Here is a 14,787-nt window from a genome sequence, read left to right as displayed (position 1 = left end):
GTTGTATGTTAGTAGTATGCTAAGAGTGGAGGTCTATTGCAATAACTATGGCGCAGTCATTGGGGGCGATTTCTAAGTTTTGTTGTTTTGAATTATTGAAAAATAATTAACACACACATATGATATGTGGTGCACTTATTGTCTTCTAGATTTTGGAAGGTGAGCTAGTCGGAGAGAAGCTTTACTATCTCCTTTATACCTTTGATATAGTATTGATTTTTTCCTTTATTCCTTGAATAAACAAATTAATTAGAAATATATATGTATGATTGGTTTATTAAATAAAAATGGTGGCTGCAGGGTTCTCTTATTGTATTGGGATACAAGGGTCTTAATGATGGCGAACGACTTTGAGTAGAGAGTCGACTTGCATGAATGCGATTTCTAAAAGGGAAACAAGTTTGTAGGGAGTATGCCTTGGGTTTTATGGATGTGTTGGATAAGTTGGTTTTCACACATTTTAGAGCTTCTTAATTTGTTTTTTTTTACTTGTATTAGTTTTTATGTCATGCGTTGCACCTAATTTACATATTTTAAAAATAATGAAAATAAATTAGAAGCAAGAATATTGAAATATTAAATAATTAAGTAACATTTTATAATATTTTTGAAGGATTATAATTGAATTATAAAATTTTGAAAACTAATATATATGATATGTTATGTTATGTGGTGTATTTACTGTTTTTCAGATTTTGGGTGGTCATGTTGCAAGGACGCCTTGACATCGGTTTTATACGTTTGAATGAACAGTATTTTTATATGTAAGTTTAATTAATTCCCTTTAAAATATTGAATCATATTGGGACAAGGAAAATAATTATTATTATTTAATTGAATGAAAATGATGGCTGCATGCATGCATGCTTGCAGGGATTTGTTGATGTATTGGGATGAAAGGTTTATGGTTTGGGCTGATGACTACGAGAGAATCGACCACGACGAATAGACAAAAATTTCGAAGTAAAAAAAAAGTATACTAAGAGTGCAATACAGAAGTAGCGCTGGTTCGCTGAATAATCCGTTCAAATAGTACTACTATAAACGTAAGATTGATGGTATAATTGTTGTTGGATTTTACAATCAAAGCCGACTTAATTTCTTGTTTCTGGTTTCTCTCCAAATTATCAGAATCATTCAACTTTTTATTTGCAATGCATAACATTTGATTTAACCCTGAGATATTAGACGCATGTCCACAAACACTGTTACAATCCAACAAAATTGAAAATATATCACGTCAAGCCATGCTAATTTTCAAATAGAAAGAAATCATAGATACTAGACGCACAAGTATCCCGTAGCTTTTTGTTGCTGATAGGAACTAATCATCTTTCTTAACCTCTGTTTCTCTAAACTTTTTCTCCTTTCCAACAAAAACTTATTAGGAATGTTAAAATTAGGTGGTGATGGAATATTTTGAGACCGTAATACTCTTTTCTATTGAAAATATGATAAAGATTGTTGGTGGTCTCTACGAACCATGTGCTCCTATAGAAGAAGATACTAATGACATAGTAGCTTACTAGCATTCTATCTTTTGTTTGGATCAATAGCAAAGCATTCCTTCAAGAAACTCTTTCCTAGCTTCGACATGTCTTCCAAGATGTTGGGTGATTCTCCTCTCAAAAGCTTGTCTCTTAATTCATCTCGATCACGAGTGTCCCATGGCAATCTCCCCATAACTATTTGAACCTCAATGCAGCCCAACGACCATATATCCAATGCACCACTAACTTCTTCGAAATTCGATCCAGGAGACATGTAATACCTTATACCTCGAAACCCAAACCTAGTATCTTTTACCCCTAGTTGTTTAGCTAATCCAAAATCTGCAATCTTTAAAGTAGATAAACTGGTACCATGTTGAGGAGGGAAAACCAAAATATTACCTAGTTTTAGATCTGAACAAATAAACCCTTTCTCATGATTGTCTAGAAGTACTTCAAGTATCATTTGGGCATAGTAGTTAACATCCCTTTCTAGGATTTTAACATCATACTTTTTCATCAAGTCTAATAGATTACATCCTAGAGCGAACATATTGTAAACCATTCCTTATTCTCGCTCAATGCTTGTAAAACCACCATAGCGTTGAATAATATTGGGACAATCAAAAATTTCAGAAGAATTTCCCCATACATAGAAAAGAAAAATATTCTTCATTGGCAGACTTTAACGGATAAATCTAATTATAACCTGGATTTATAGTTTTGACTAGAAGTGCTCATAGGTCGGGCCAGGCTCAAGCAAAAATTTAGTCCCTAGTCCGAAAAATGGGTCTAAAAATTTGCTCAAGTTCGGCAATGATAAAAATGCTAAAACTTGGGCCCAACCTGGTCAACCCATATTAATTTTTATATTATTTTTTACGTAATTTTTAAATATATATAATACATCAAAAATACTAAAAACATTAAAATAAATATTTCCCAACAAATTGAAAATAAATTTTAAAAATATGTATACTTAAATAATATAAAGATGGATGCAATTTAACAAGAAAATGCCTTTAAAATAATAACAAAATTAACAATAAAATAAGTGTTATACAATATCTAAACGATAAGAACAAAATAATAGCAACATAATAGGAACTGATAGAAAAATAGGAAGAAAAGAACAAGAATATATCATTAAAATAGCAAAAAAATAGTACTTTTTGTCATTTAATGAATTTGGGCCTGGCCGGGTTGGGCCCGGGCAAAAATATCTTACCTGAGGCCTGACCCATTTTTTAAAAAGACCTTATTTTTTTACCCAAGCCCATTTTTTGGGCCTATATTTTTGCTCAAACCCTCCCACTTTTCAAGCAGGCCTTCGAGCTGAGTTGGGTGACCCGACCCATGAACAAGTTTAATTTTAATCAAATACACAACTCCATAAGTACCCTTTCCAAGAATCTTGATCTTCCTTACTTTAACCTCCAACCTTTTTTTTTCTTCACACCAATAGGATATTAAAAGTTATGTAGTTCAATTTATATATATATATACATGCAAGATAGACAATTTTCCCAATTCCATTTGGTAAAGGATTAGTTGCCGAAAATGAAATTAATATTGTTTGTTTTGTGTATGGACAAATTATTATTATTATCACTTGCTTGTATTTTGTTTTATTATATATTAGATAAAGATAATATTAAAGGGTGATATAAGATAACATTGAGTATATAGTTTTTCAATTTAATTAAGAAAAAAAATTACTTTTCAGTTTTAATATTTGTTTAGTGTAGATAAATTATTTTTTTGAATTTTTTTAAAAATAAATTAATTCACAAAGACATTTTAAATTTTTTTTATTATATTATAATGTAATTAAATTTATGGTTAAATTATGCTTAGCTCCTCTTAAAATTATATTTCCCTAAAAATAAAAGGGAAGTGAATGTGGATTAACGTCAAAGTGATAATGCTATTCTCTGTTCCTCGTGCTCTTGCTATCTCAACGTCCATCCAAGGCCATTACCTTCGAAGGAGGGTTGACTACAACTGGTACAATTACAAAGAAAAGGCCCAATTTAGAGAGGCGGCCACCAGGAAAACAGAGGTCCAATTGGTCGAATCTCCCTTGCAATATGTTGGAAATTGGCCTGCATGCAGCATGTGAATTTCCAACATGTCAAGAACCAGTGCCACCACCAGTGTTCAACGGAGAATGCTACCACATATGGGTAGTAAAAATGAAGACCTACCTACAAGCATTTGATTTGTGGGAGGTTGTCAACTCAGATGTTGAATCAGCACCTCTAAGAGCCAACCCAACAGTGGCTCAAATCAGACAACATTCTGATGAAAGAACTAAGAGACACAAAGCCATGTCTTGCATCCAAAATAGTGTGTCTGATGTAATTTTCACAAGGATCATGGCTTGTGATACTCCAAAGTAAGCCTGGGACAAGCTTAAGGAGGAGTTCCAAGGTACAGAAAGGACAAGACAGCAGCAGTTGTTGAATCTAAGAAGGGAGTTCGAGAACTTAAAGATGAAGGAAGAAGAAACTGTCAAGCAGTATTCAGATAGAATTATGGCTGTAGTAAACAACATAAGGCTCCTTGGTGAGTAGTTTAATGAAGTAAGGATAATGGAGAAGGTGATTTCAACCTTGCCTGAAAGGTATGAGGCAAAAATCTCATCTCTTGAAGACTCAAGGGACCTGACCAGCATCTCTTTAACAGAGCTGATCAATGCTCTGTATGCACAAGAGCAAAGGAGGGCCAGCAGATCGGAGGAGCACCAAGAAGGTGCCTTTCAAGCCAAAGCCAAGTCTGCCTCAAGCACCTCTGCCTACAAAGGCAAGAATACTTGGTCAAACGAGCCAAAATCAGATGGTGCAGGAAGATATCCACCCTGCCCACACTGCAGAAGAGTAAGTCACCCAAGTGAAGTATGTTGGTTCAGGCTTGATGTACAGTGCAGATTCTGTAAGAAGATGGGTCATATAGAAAGGGTTTGCAAAAACAAGGACAGACCAAGACACAACCAACCCTAGCAGCCAAGAGTTGAAGCTCAAGTAGTAGAAGAAGACAATGACAAAGAAGAACAAGTTTTTACAGTTTCTTGCTCAGTTGCTAAAAGAAAAGCCACAAAAGGATGGCTGATAAATAGTGGTTGCACAAACCACATGACCCCTGATGCTGGCATTTTTAAGTCAATAGACAGAAGCTTCAAAACAAATGTGAAGGTCAAAAATGGAGACTTCATCAAAGCTGAAGGCAAAGAAGATGTGCTGATAAACACCCCTACAAGTACCAAACTTATTAGAAATGTCTTGTTAGTGCATGAAATTGATAGAAATTTTCTTAGCATTGCTCAACTGCTTGAGAGAGGCTATTCAGTTGTATTCAAAGGCAAAGAATGCCTAATTAGTGATCCAAGTGGATCCAAGCTCATGACAGTAGCTATGACAGAAAAAGTTTTATAGTGGATTGGAATAAGAGTCCAGATACTGCCTACACAACTACTGTAGATGAACCCAAGCTGTGTCACAAGAGGCTTAGCCATGCCAACTACAAGACAATGGCTCAGCTAACCAAAGAAGATTTGGTTGAAAATTTCACTAATTCAGTTGAGAAAGAAAGGAATCTTTTGACACTCAAAGAGGTGCATGATATGCATAGGAATCAATCATCTGCTCAGATAAAAGAATTAAAGGCACATGTAACTAGCTTGGAACTTGAGTTGAAATCATTGCAAGCAACTACTAGAGATATGGTGGAGTAGTTAGAGAATAAAGCAAGTGAAGTAGAACAACTGGGAGAACAAAATATAGGATTCCAATCCCGCATTTTAGAACTCGAAATAATGTTAGAAAAGAGAGAAAAAGAAATTTTTATTCTCATGAAGAAACTTGAGGATGATAACAGTGAATCATTATCTGGTGTGAAGAACTTGACTGCTCAGGTAAATAATTTGCTATCAGAGAAGGAGACGTTGCAAGCTGAGAAGGCTCTATTGGAAGATAATTTGGCATTTGAAGGTGATGAAGCATCAAATCAAGTACAGAGTTTAATGGATGAGGTAAACACATTGCAGCAGCAGCTGGAATCCCTTCATATCCAGAAGATAAAATTGGAATTACAGTTTGAGAGAAAGAAATAAAAGTCATCCGAAAGCTTGAATGAAATGGAGAATAAAAAATTAGAGTTGAAGCAAATGGTCGAGGACCTTCAAAGAGATTTGGAAGCAAAAGGAGATGAGAAAAATGATTTAGTAAACCAAATCATCAGAGAATGCTTAAAGAACAAGAGTTTGCAACATGCAAGCCAATGAGAAGTGTTGGAAATTGGCCTGCATGAAGCATGTGAATTTCCAACATGTCAAGAAGCAACCCGAGCCATGTATGCAGCTGTAAAGAAAAGAGATCAAACTGTTGTATTATTACTGGGTGAAGTATGCATCTTGAACCGGAAAAGGTGGCCATGCAGCTTGAGACCAATAGACAGAAGCAGAAACTTACTGATGCTGTCCGATTTCAACTTATTTTGGTTACCTTAAGTTCATAGTTTGTAACTTAGTTCTTTTAGAACTTAGTTGGTAAATCTTTTGATGTATTTTAGATGTTGATTGGCTGAAAATTCAGCAAAGCAACTTGTCCAAGCTAGTTTAGTAATTTTTAATGTTTTAAGTGGTGTTAGGTAAATGTTTAGGTAGCATTTTGACTTGTAATGATCATCTTATGTTTGATATATGTAATGGCAGTTTGCCAATGTTTTAATTAATGAAAAATCATCATCTTTTTAATTCAATATCCTCTCTATTTCCTTTTCTTATTTTTTCTTTGCTTTTCAATTCTATTTCTGTTTTACTTAAAAACTCCAGACCTGATTCTCAAGGTTTCTTCATTCTTCATCCGGATTCATTACATGTTATTTAAGCTCCAGACTGAAGTCCATACTTCATCCAGATAAAGTGTCTCAAATCCTCAACAATTGGTATCAAAGAACTAAGTTACAAACTATGAACTTAAGGTAACCAAAATGAGTTAAAATCGGATAGCATCAGAAAGTTTCTGCTTCTGTCTATTGGTCTCAAGCTGCATGGCCACCTTTTCTGGTTCAAGATGCATACTTCACCCGGTAATAATACAATTGTAAACGAGCCAATTTTCCCGGGTCCATATCAAAACCAAAATAATAAATAAACAAAAAAATCCAAATATTAACAGTCCATTAAATGTCCCAACTACCTAAAACCTAGACCCAAAAATACAAGCCCGATAGGCCCAAAAAATTAAAACACCAGAAACCTAGGGTTTCTCCCCCTCACGCCGCAACCAGGCCACCATGCCTTCATACGCTCCAGCGCTTTTGCATTCATGCCCACGCCTCCGTACGCCAGCACACAGCCCCCGTACACGTGCCACGCACACCCCGTACCTGCAAAAAGGGACGAACGCACAACAAAACAAAAAAAAAACAAAGAATATTGTATTTTTTTATTTATTTCTATCATTTTTATCCCTTCGGCTATAAAGCCAAGGGATTTCATCATTTATAAGGTTACGCACACAGAATAGAGAAAAAAGCAATCAAAGATAGCAAAGGTGATTTCAAATTTTTTTTCTCTGTTGATTAATTTTCTTTTTGGTTGATTCAAATTTTTTATGTAAATCGACACCGATAAGGAGCCCGAATACCTCATAGATGCGGAGGTAAGGGCGAGGGGTTGAACAGTATGAAAAATTTCCTTGCTCTATGAACTTTTTTTTCTTTTCATCTTTCTTTAAAAAATAACAGGGATTTAAAGTTTTTTTTAAAAAACAGAATAAAGAAGAAAAAGAAAAGCTTACCGGATCTCTGTGGGCGTGTACCAGATCTGGCCATTGCCTAAGAACTGTCGGTCACCAAATAAAATGGTGGTTCGATGGCTGCTTGCCAAATGAAAACCTAACGAATTGGGTTAATAGCTTTTATTTTAAATATTGGCGGTGTTTTAAGAAGGAAATAAATGAGAATTAACAAATGTTGAAACGGCGCCGTTTGAAAAGGGAAGGTCCGCTGGTCAACCCGTTTAGTAGGCCGGATCTGCACCCTTTTGTTCGAAATGGAAAAATTGCACATTAGATCCTCTCCCTCATGCGGGCATTCAATTGCGCTTCATTTGTTCTATTTTATTTTTTTTAAATCTGGCTTCATAATTTGCGCGCGTTTTCATTTTAGTCCGCAATGTAACACAGCGTTTCAAGATCTGGATTACTTCCAGTTTGAGTCCCTACGCATTTGCGCGCATTGCATATTAGTCTTTTTTATTATTGTTGTTTTATTTTTAAATTATCCCTTTTGTTTTAGTTTAATTCTAATTAAGTCTTTTTATTTTATAGCCTTTTTTATTCTTGATTACTTATGTGTACGTTTTAAACTACCTTGGTAATTGTTTCTTTATTATTTTAAATTTTTTTTGTAATATTATCATCACATTTTGCATATTTTTCCTTATATAAATGTTTTCATACATCATTATATTTATATATATACTTTATAATAAAATTAACTTTATTTTATGTACATTATTAATGTTATGTTATTTCATACATATTTTTGAATCTATTCATACATTTTAATATACATTTTTGTTATTTTAAACGTTTTGTACGCATGTTTTACATATTACTTAAATTATTATTATTATACATATACATATATATTGGCACATACAAGTATGTTTTAAGTCTATTATATATAATTTATAATAAAATTAATTTTATTTTAAATGCATTATTAAGTGCATGTTCTTTTTACAAATAATTATTTTTAAATTTATTTATGCATATGTATGTTTTTGTAAACCAATTATATGTGTTTTTTAAGATTATATTTTATTATGTATTTTTGTTATCCTTCTATATCCTATACATTATTTAAAATTTCCTTTATATATTTTAACAAATATTTTTTAGCCCCTTGTATATTATTTAACATTTACATTTTTGAGAGATGGAGAGAAGTGTAAAGTAAATGTTTGAGAAGTTATCGCAAGAAAGGAACTGTTTGTTTTATTTGTAGAAGTATAAAATTTAAAACACTATTCAGGACTCTTCGGGGCATGAAGTGATGAGAAAGAGAAGGGAGAAAAAAATGTGTTGGACTAATAATAGACAGATCCCTAAACTTTAGTCAAAAGTAAAAAAAGGTCACGTCTTAGTCATTCAATGGGCTAATGTGCCACATTAACAATCCGTTAATGGATTAATGAAATATTTGAATCCGTAGAATAAACTTAGATATTAAAATGAAACAACAATGTTCCATTTGTATCAGAACATAATCTCCTTTCAATTGCTGTAGTTTTCTCATGGTGATGTACTTGTAGGTGCTGTCTTTTGATTTTTTTTTTGTGTGTATGTGTATGATTCGTTTTCTCATGGTGATGTTTATGTCCCTAGACCTTTTTGCTGGTACCTTTCGTTTTCCTTCAAAAGAAAAAAGTAAAGTACAAAAATGGTCACTAAATTATTAATTTTGTTTTATTTTGGTTATTTAACTATTATTTTTTTTGATTTAATCATTAAAGTTTTCGAAATTAAATGTTTTTATCACTTTCCTATTAGTTGCCGTTAGATGAGTGAAAGAAAGTTGATATAAAAATCTAATATTTATTGGAGGGGTGAATTTGTTATTAGACCAATAAAAAAAATTTATATATAGTTTAACATTTTTTCTCACCATTTGATATATTATAAAAAATATATATTTTTTAACATTTTTTAATGTTTACATCATAGTTGTATTATAGATTTATTTTTTATTTTTTATAAATTACATAATATAAAATATTATAAACTAAAAAATGGGTTGGGCCAAGCTCGAGCCTTAAATGTTCAAACACGAGCCAATTTCTTTTTGCCCAAGCACCTCCCCTTTTTCACTTCTTTGAATATAGTCCACAACTTCGTTTTCATCGGAGCACAATTTAGAATCTATCAATTTGAAACAAAAGAAAAATTAACTTTTATCAATGGTCCTGAGCGAAGCTTCGAATATATATAATCAACAGGATTAATGGACTTTACCTTAGTTCAATTGAAAATAGCTCACAAGGCACAAATTAAACATATATAGACTTTTATTCTCTCCTTGCAAACTTGAGTTGTTGAGCTAAGCTAACTTAATTCATATAATATTAATTTTACCCAATATTTTCTTCTTCAACAAAGAAACTAATGCAAAATGAAAAGAAAATTCCTAAAATACAAAAGTTAATGGAAGATAAAAGAAGACATTGTATATAGGTATGGTTTTTTGTAACAAGCTGAAAAGGGCTGTAATTGTTGCAGATGCAGGGCATCCATATTTTCATCCTCAACATTTGGTAACTAAAGAGAGCTAAGCTAAGCATTCAATTAGTCATTAGGTACTGAAGCGCGCGCCTTCATTAAATGATAGTCTTACACAAAATTGCCTGATAATTAATTCTGTTTCCACGTGTTGGAACATTATTTGAAACACAGAGAGAGAAAAATGTATTTTTTTTCTTAAGTTGACACACACAAAAGTAAAATTAAAGAAGAAATAAGAACACAACCAAGATGTTTACGCAGTTCGGAACTCGTCCTACGTCTGTGGGACCTTGCCCAGTGATGAATTCACTATGAACTTCACAGTACAAAGAAATGATTTATGCCCAACCCTCCAAACTTGGTGCAACCTCACCTTTGTACAATTAAGTAAACACTCTTTCAACTTACTTTTGTACAATTAAGTAAACACTCTTTCAACTTACTTTAGTTATGCAAGTGAAAATCAACACTCATAAGGTGGCGCTCAAATAATAGTCCCTCACTAAGTGTTCCTTTAAGTCCACACATCACCCACAAAACAAATCATCTATATATATATAAGCTCCAGGATCAACCAAGATTTACATAAGCATTTCTTCTGGAATCTCAATGCGATGAGACATCTCAATCCTCCAAAGAAAGAAAGGACTTAGGTAATGGCAGGGTGTCTTAGCGAGCTAAGGTTATCAAGGTCTCCAAGGTGGATTCTAGATTTCTAGCCCATCAATTTTCTCTATATAGCAACAATGAGCCTGCAAATTATAAATGCCAATACAAATTATGTCAAAATTTATGTCATTTAGACTGAGCAGTGACCAAATGTAAAAGAAACACTTACAGTTACTAAATAGAAGTCTATAGTATGTGCAAGAATGGTGGCTAACCACAAAGCCATTGTGATATTCCAGTGCAAGTTTTACAAAAGGGCCAAACATAGGGCATCACCATCATCATCTGTCAATAGCAATCAGTTGGCATATATATTACATCTCTTAAAATACACAATTTGTATAATTTTTATCAGATCTATTGGAAATTCGAGTGAAATTTATGACATATATCACCATTTTTGTTTTGATGGAATATTTTGATAGATTAACAAATTGTAACAGACAGTGTGGTCTCTGCTTCTTGCAGTGTAAAAAACTAAAATTAAGAGAGAACATAAATATATATAAACTATGATAGGTGAGTGCTTGAATTTGGAAAATGAAGAAAGCAGAGCATATAGTACAACCATTTTGAAGGGTAGCATGCAAGCTTCATAGGCCTCTCTCTCCACATCAATTATTTTTTAGAATTAAATTAATAGAAGCCCTTAAATTGAATTCTATGAAATGAGAGATGGAAAGAAGCACTAACCATGCGGTCCTATTACATCATTGCATTTATCAAATTATTATGATTTTAAAGTATAAAACAATTAGATAAATTTTAATGCCTCTGTCAATAGCATAGGTACCATCTAAGATAGTAATCAGTTGGCATATATATTACAACTCTTACAATACACAGCTTATATCATTTTTATCAGATCAATTGGAAATTAGAATGAAATTGATGACATATAGTACCCTTTTTGTTTTGTTGGAATATTTTGACAGATAAAGTAATCGTAGCAGAAAGTATGGTCTCTGCTGCTTGTAGTGTATGCTATGCTCTACGGAAGAATACAGGCAAAAACTAACCAAAATTAAGACAGAAACAGGACAATTTTTTCCAGGGAAAAAAACAACATAAAACTCTATATACATATGATAGGTAAGTGCTTAAATTTGCAAAATGAACAAACCGTGTTGAAGGGTAGCATGCAAGCTTTTCTTAGGCGTCTCCACATCAATGTCCTTTGGCTACCTTTAAAGATTTTTTAGAATTAAATTATTAGAAGCCCTTAAATTGAAGCCTGGGAAATGATAGATAAGAAAAGAAGCACTAACTATGCGGTTCTATTACATCATTGCAATTGTGAAATTATTATGATTTAAAAGTATAAAGCAAGTGGATAAATTAGCACCTCTTTTTATGCATATAAATTGTTGAAGTTGACAAATATCTTTCCCCAGACTAGTCTCCAATGGCTTGCTGCACAAACTAGCAAAATATTATGAAGGTTTAATCGAATCAATTGGAAATTCGAATGAAATTTGGAAAATGAACAAACCAGAGCATATAGTACAACCATTTTGAAGGGCAGCGTGCAAGCTTCATAGGCCTTTCCATATCAATGTCTATTGGGTACCTTTAATGATTTTTTAGGATTAAAACAAAGGAATTTCAATTTATACACGATGTCAAAAGAATAATATTTGAACAAGGAAATTAACAGTATCCAACTTGAATGAAAAATGGCATGAGAGCCAAGAGTTGGAGACTAAATATACCACTCAAATTTTTCTTCAACAAAAAATGTCATAAAAATAAATAAATGAAAAGAACGGACCAACCTGATTACAACCGAATGTACCGGATATGAGCAAATAAGGTCCTTCCGATGACAACCTATTCCCAACAAATGCGTGGGATGTGAGCAATCTTATGCCAATCAGCGCCAATCTCCTTCCGACATCTTTCCTCCAACTGAGGAACTTCAGATATATCTAACCTTTCCAATTTGGTTAGGCAACGCATCTCGTCCGGAAGCGATGTTAAATTGGGCAAATCAATGAGATAAAGACATCGCAGATTTGTTAGATGTTGAAGCCACTCCGGAAGATGCCGACACTTTGGAATGTTTTCCAGCCTTAGATAGCGTAGGCTTGTATGATGTTGGAATATTTGGAAGTCTGCTGCTGATAGCTCCAGCTCCTCGCAGTGACTTACTCGTAATTCTTCAAAGGAAGTGAGATGTTGGAACACAGGAAAGAGTGACCTCAATCCACTGCATGTTAGAAAAAAGGCAGTAGCAACAATGAACAACAAAGAGCATAAGCTCATGAAAAACAGGAAGCAAAACAAAACAAAAGAACAAAATGAAAATCCAAAGAGAAGCAGCAAGTAACCGAATGAGAAAAGTCCCCCATCAGCTTTCATTCCATTTCCATTTCAAAATATAAAGGAGATACAAAAGCAAGTCAGTTACCTAAACGTAACTACTCCCACCAAATTTGGCAAGTTGCCAACTAAAATAATACAAGTCAAAAGCTAAAAATAAATCAGCTATTACATCCATCATTTTCAAATCTAAAAGTACTAGCTTTAAATATCAAGCAACTTGCCAACTTGTTAACATCACAAAAAAAAATGCAAAATTTAAACAAAAAGTTGCTTCTGATTCAATCTTCAAACAGATATGCTGCTGCTGGAAGTTTGTTGCATTGCAAGCCAATGCTCAACACTCCTCCTTGGACTGTAGGCAACAAACACCGATTGAATCCCTTAGAAATTCAAACCTGATTGTGCCAAGAGGCTTTGTCAAAATGTCAGCTAATTGATCTTGTGAGCTGCAATGTGTTAGACACACTTCTTTGGATTGAACAACTTCTCGAACAAAGTAAAACTTGAGCTTAAAATGTTTGGTTTTGCCATGAAAAACAGGATTTTTTGAGATGGCAACTGCTGACTGGTTATCCACCATAATTTCAGTAGGCTCAAGCTGTTCTTCATTCAAATCACATAGCAACTTCCTAAGCCAAATGGCTTGATTCACTGCTGCAGCTGCTGCTATGTATTCGGCTTCAGCAATAGACTGAGCAACAGTTTGTTGCTTCTTTGAACTCCAACTAAAAACTCCCAAACCAAGTGTAAAGAAGTAGCCTGAAGTACTTCTCATATCATCAACTGATCCACCCCAGTCACTATCTGAGTAGCCAGTTAATTTCAGCTCACTTCCTTTCTTGAACATTACACCAAACTTCAAAGTACCTTTGACATACCTGAGTATTCTCTTTGCTGCTTTCAAATGAGTTGTATTGCAGCTGTGCATGAATCTGGACAGTAGACTAACTGAATGCATAAGGTCAGGTCTGGTTGCTGTCAAGTAAAGTAAACAGCCAATCAAGCTTCTATACTCCTTTTCATCTACCTTTTTTTCATTTCTAAAGCTGCTTAGTTTCTCTCCCACAGCTAATGGTGTGCTCACTGGTTTGCTGTTTTCCATATGAAACTTAGTGAGAATTTTCAAGGCAAATGCATGCTGGCTGATAAAAATGCCTTGATCAGACTGGTCTACTTCCATACCAAGAAAGTAAGTCATGATTCCCAAGTCTGTCATGTCAAACATGTCTTGCATATTCTTCTTGAACTCCTGAATCAAATCGACCCTGCTTCCAGTCACTAATAGATCATCCACATATATTGAGACAATCAGCAAAGTCTCATCTTTAGGCTTCTTTATAAACAAAGTTGGCTCACTCAAACTTTTCTCGAAATTGAGCCTAGACAGGTAAGCATCTATCCTGTCATACCAGGCTCGAGGAGCCTGTTTTAGTCCATAGAGTGCTTTCTTCAGCTTGTAAACCTTGTCCTCCTTTCCTTGGACTTTAAATCCATCAGGCTGTTCAACATAAATTTCCTCTTTAAGGAAGCCATTCAGGAAAGCTGACTTGACATCAAGCTGATGGACCTTCCACTGTTTCTGTGCAGCGAAAGCAAATAGAAGCTTTATGGTATCCAGCCTTGCCACTGGAGCAAATGTCTCCTCAAAATCAATGCCAAACTGTTGATTGTACCCTTTCACCACAAGCCTTGCCTTGTGCTTGTTCAGAGAGCCATCTGTATTGAACTTGGCCCTGAAAACCCACTTGACACCTATGACCTTCTTTTGATCAGGTCTGTCTACCAGATCCCAAGTGTCATTCTTATGGATCATGTCAATTTCAGCCTCCATAGCCTTCTTCCAGCTCTTGCTTCTTGCAGCTTCTTCATAGCTTGAAGGCTCAACAATGGCCACATTGCATCTTTGGTAGATATCAGCAATAGACCTGGTCCCTCTCACAGGAGCATCATCTACATTGGCATTACTGACTTCATTTTCTGCCAATTCCAGATTGCTGTCAATCTGCTCTTCTTCA

The 14,787-nt window shown here is 34.2% G+C and overlaps 1 protein-coding gene across 1 annotated transcript; it reads right to left on the bottom strand.

Annotated features, from left to right (window-relative positions):
• Positions 1-1,533: 1,533 nt before the first annotated feature.
• On the bottom strand, positions 1,534-2,055 carry LOC107935751 (mitogen-activated protein kinase kinase kinase 20). The gene has a single exon (XM_016868362.1). The coding sequence runs from the start codon at positions 2,053-2,055 to the stop codon at positions 1,534-1,536; it is 522 nt and encodes a 173-aa protein (XP_016723851.1).
• Between the last annotated feature and the right edge of the window lie 12,732 nt (positions 2,056-14,787).

Source organism: Gossypium hirsutum, chromosome A11 (assembly GCF_007990345.1).
Source record: "Gossypium hirsutum isolate 1008001.06 chromosome A11, Gossypium_hirsutum_v2.1, whole genome shotgun sequence".
NCBI classification, from domain to species: domain Eukaryota; kingdom Viridiplantae; phylum Streptophyta; class Magnoliopsida; order Malvales; family Malvaceae; genus Gossypium; species Gossypium hirsutum.
The sequence above is the reverse complement of the archived record's forward strand: the minus strand, read 5'-3'. Positions and strand labels throughout refer to the sequence as shown.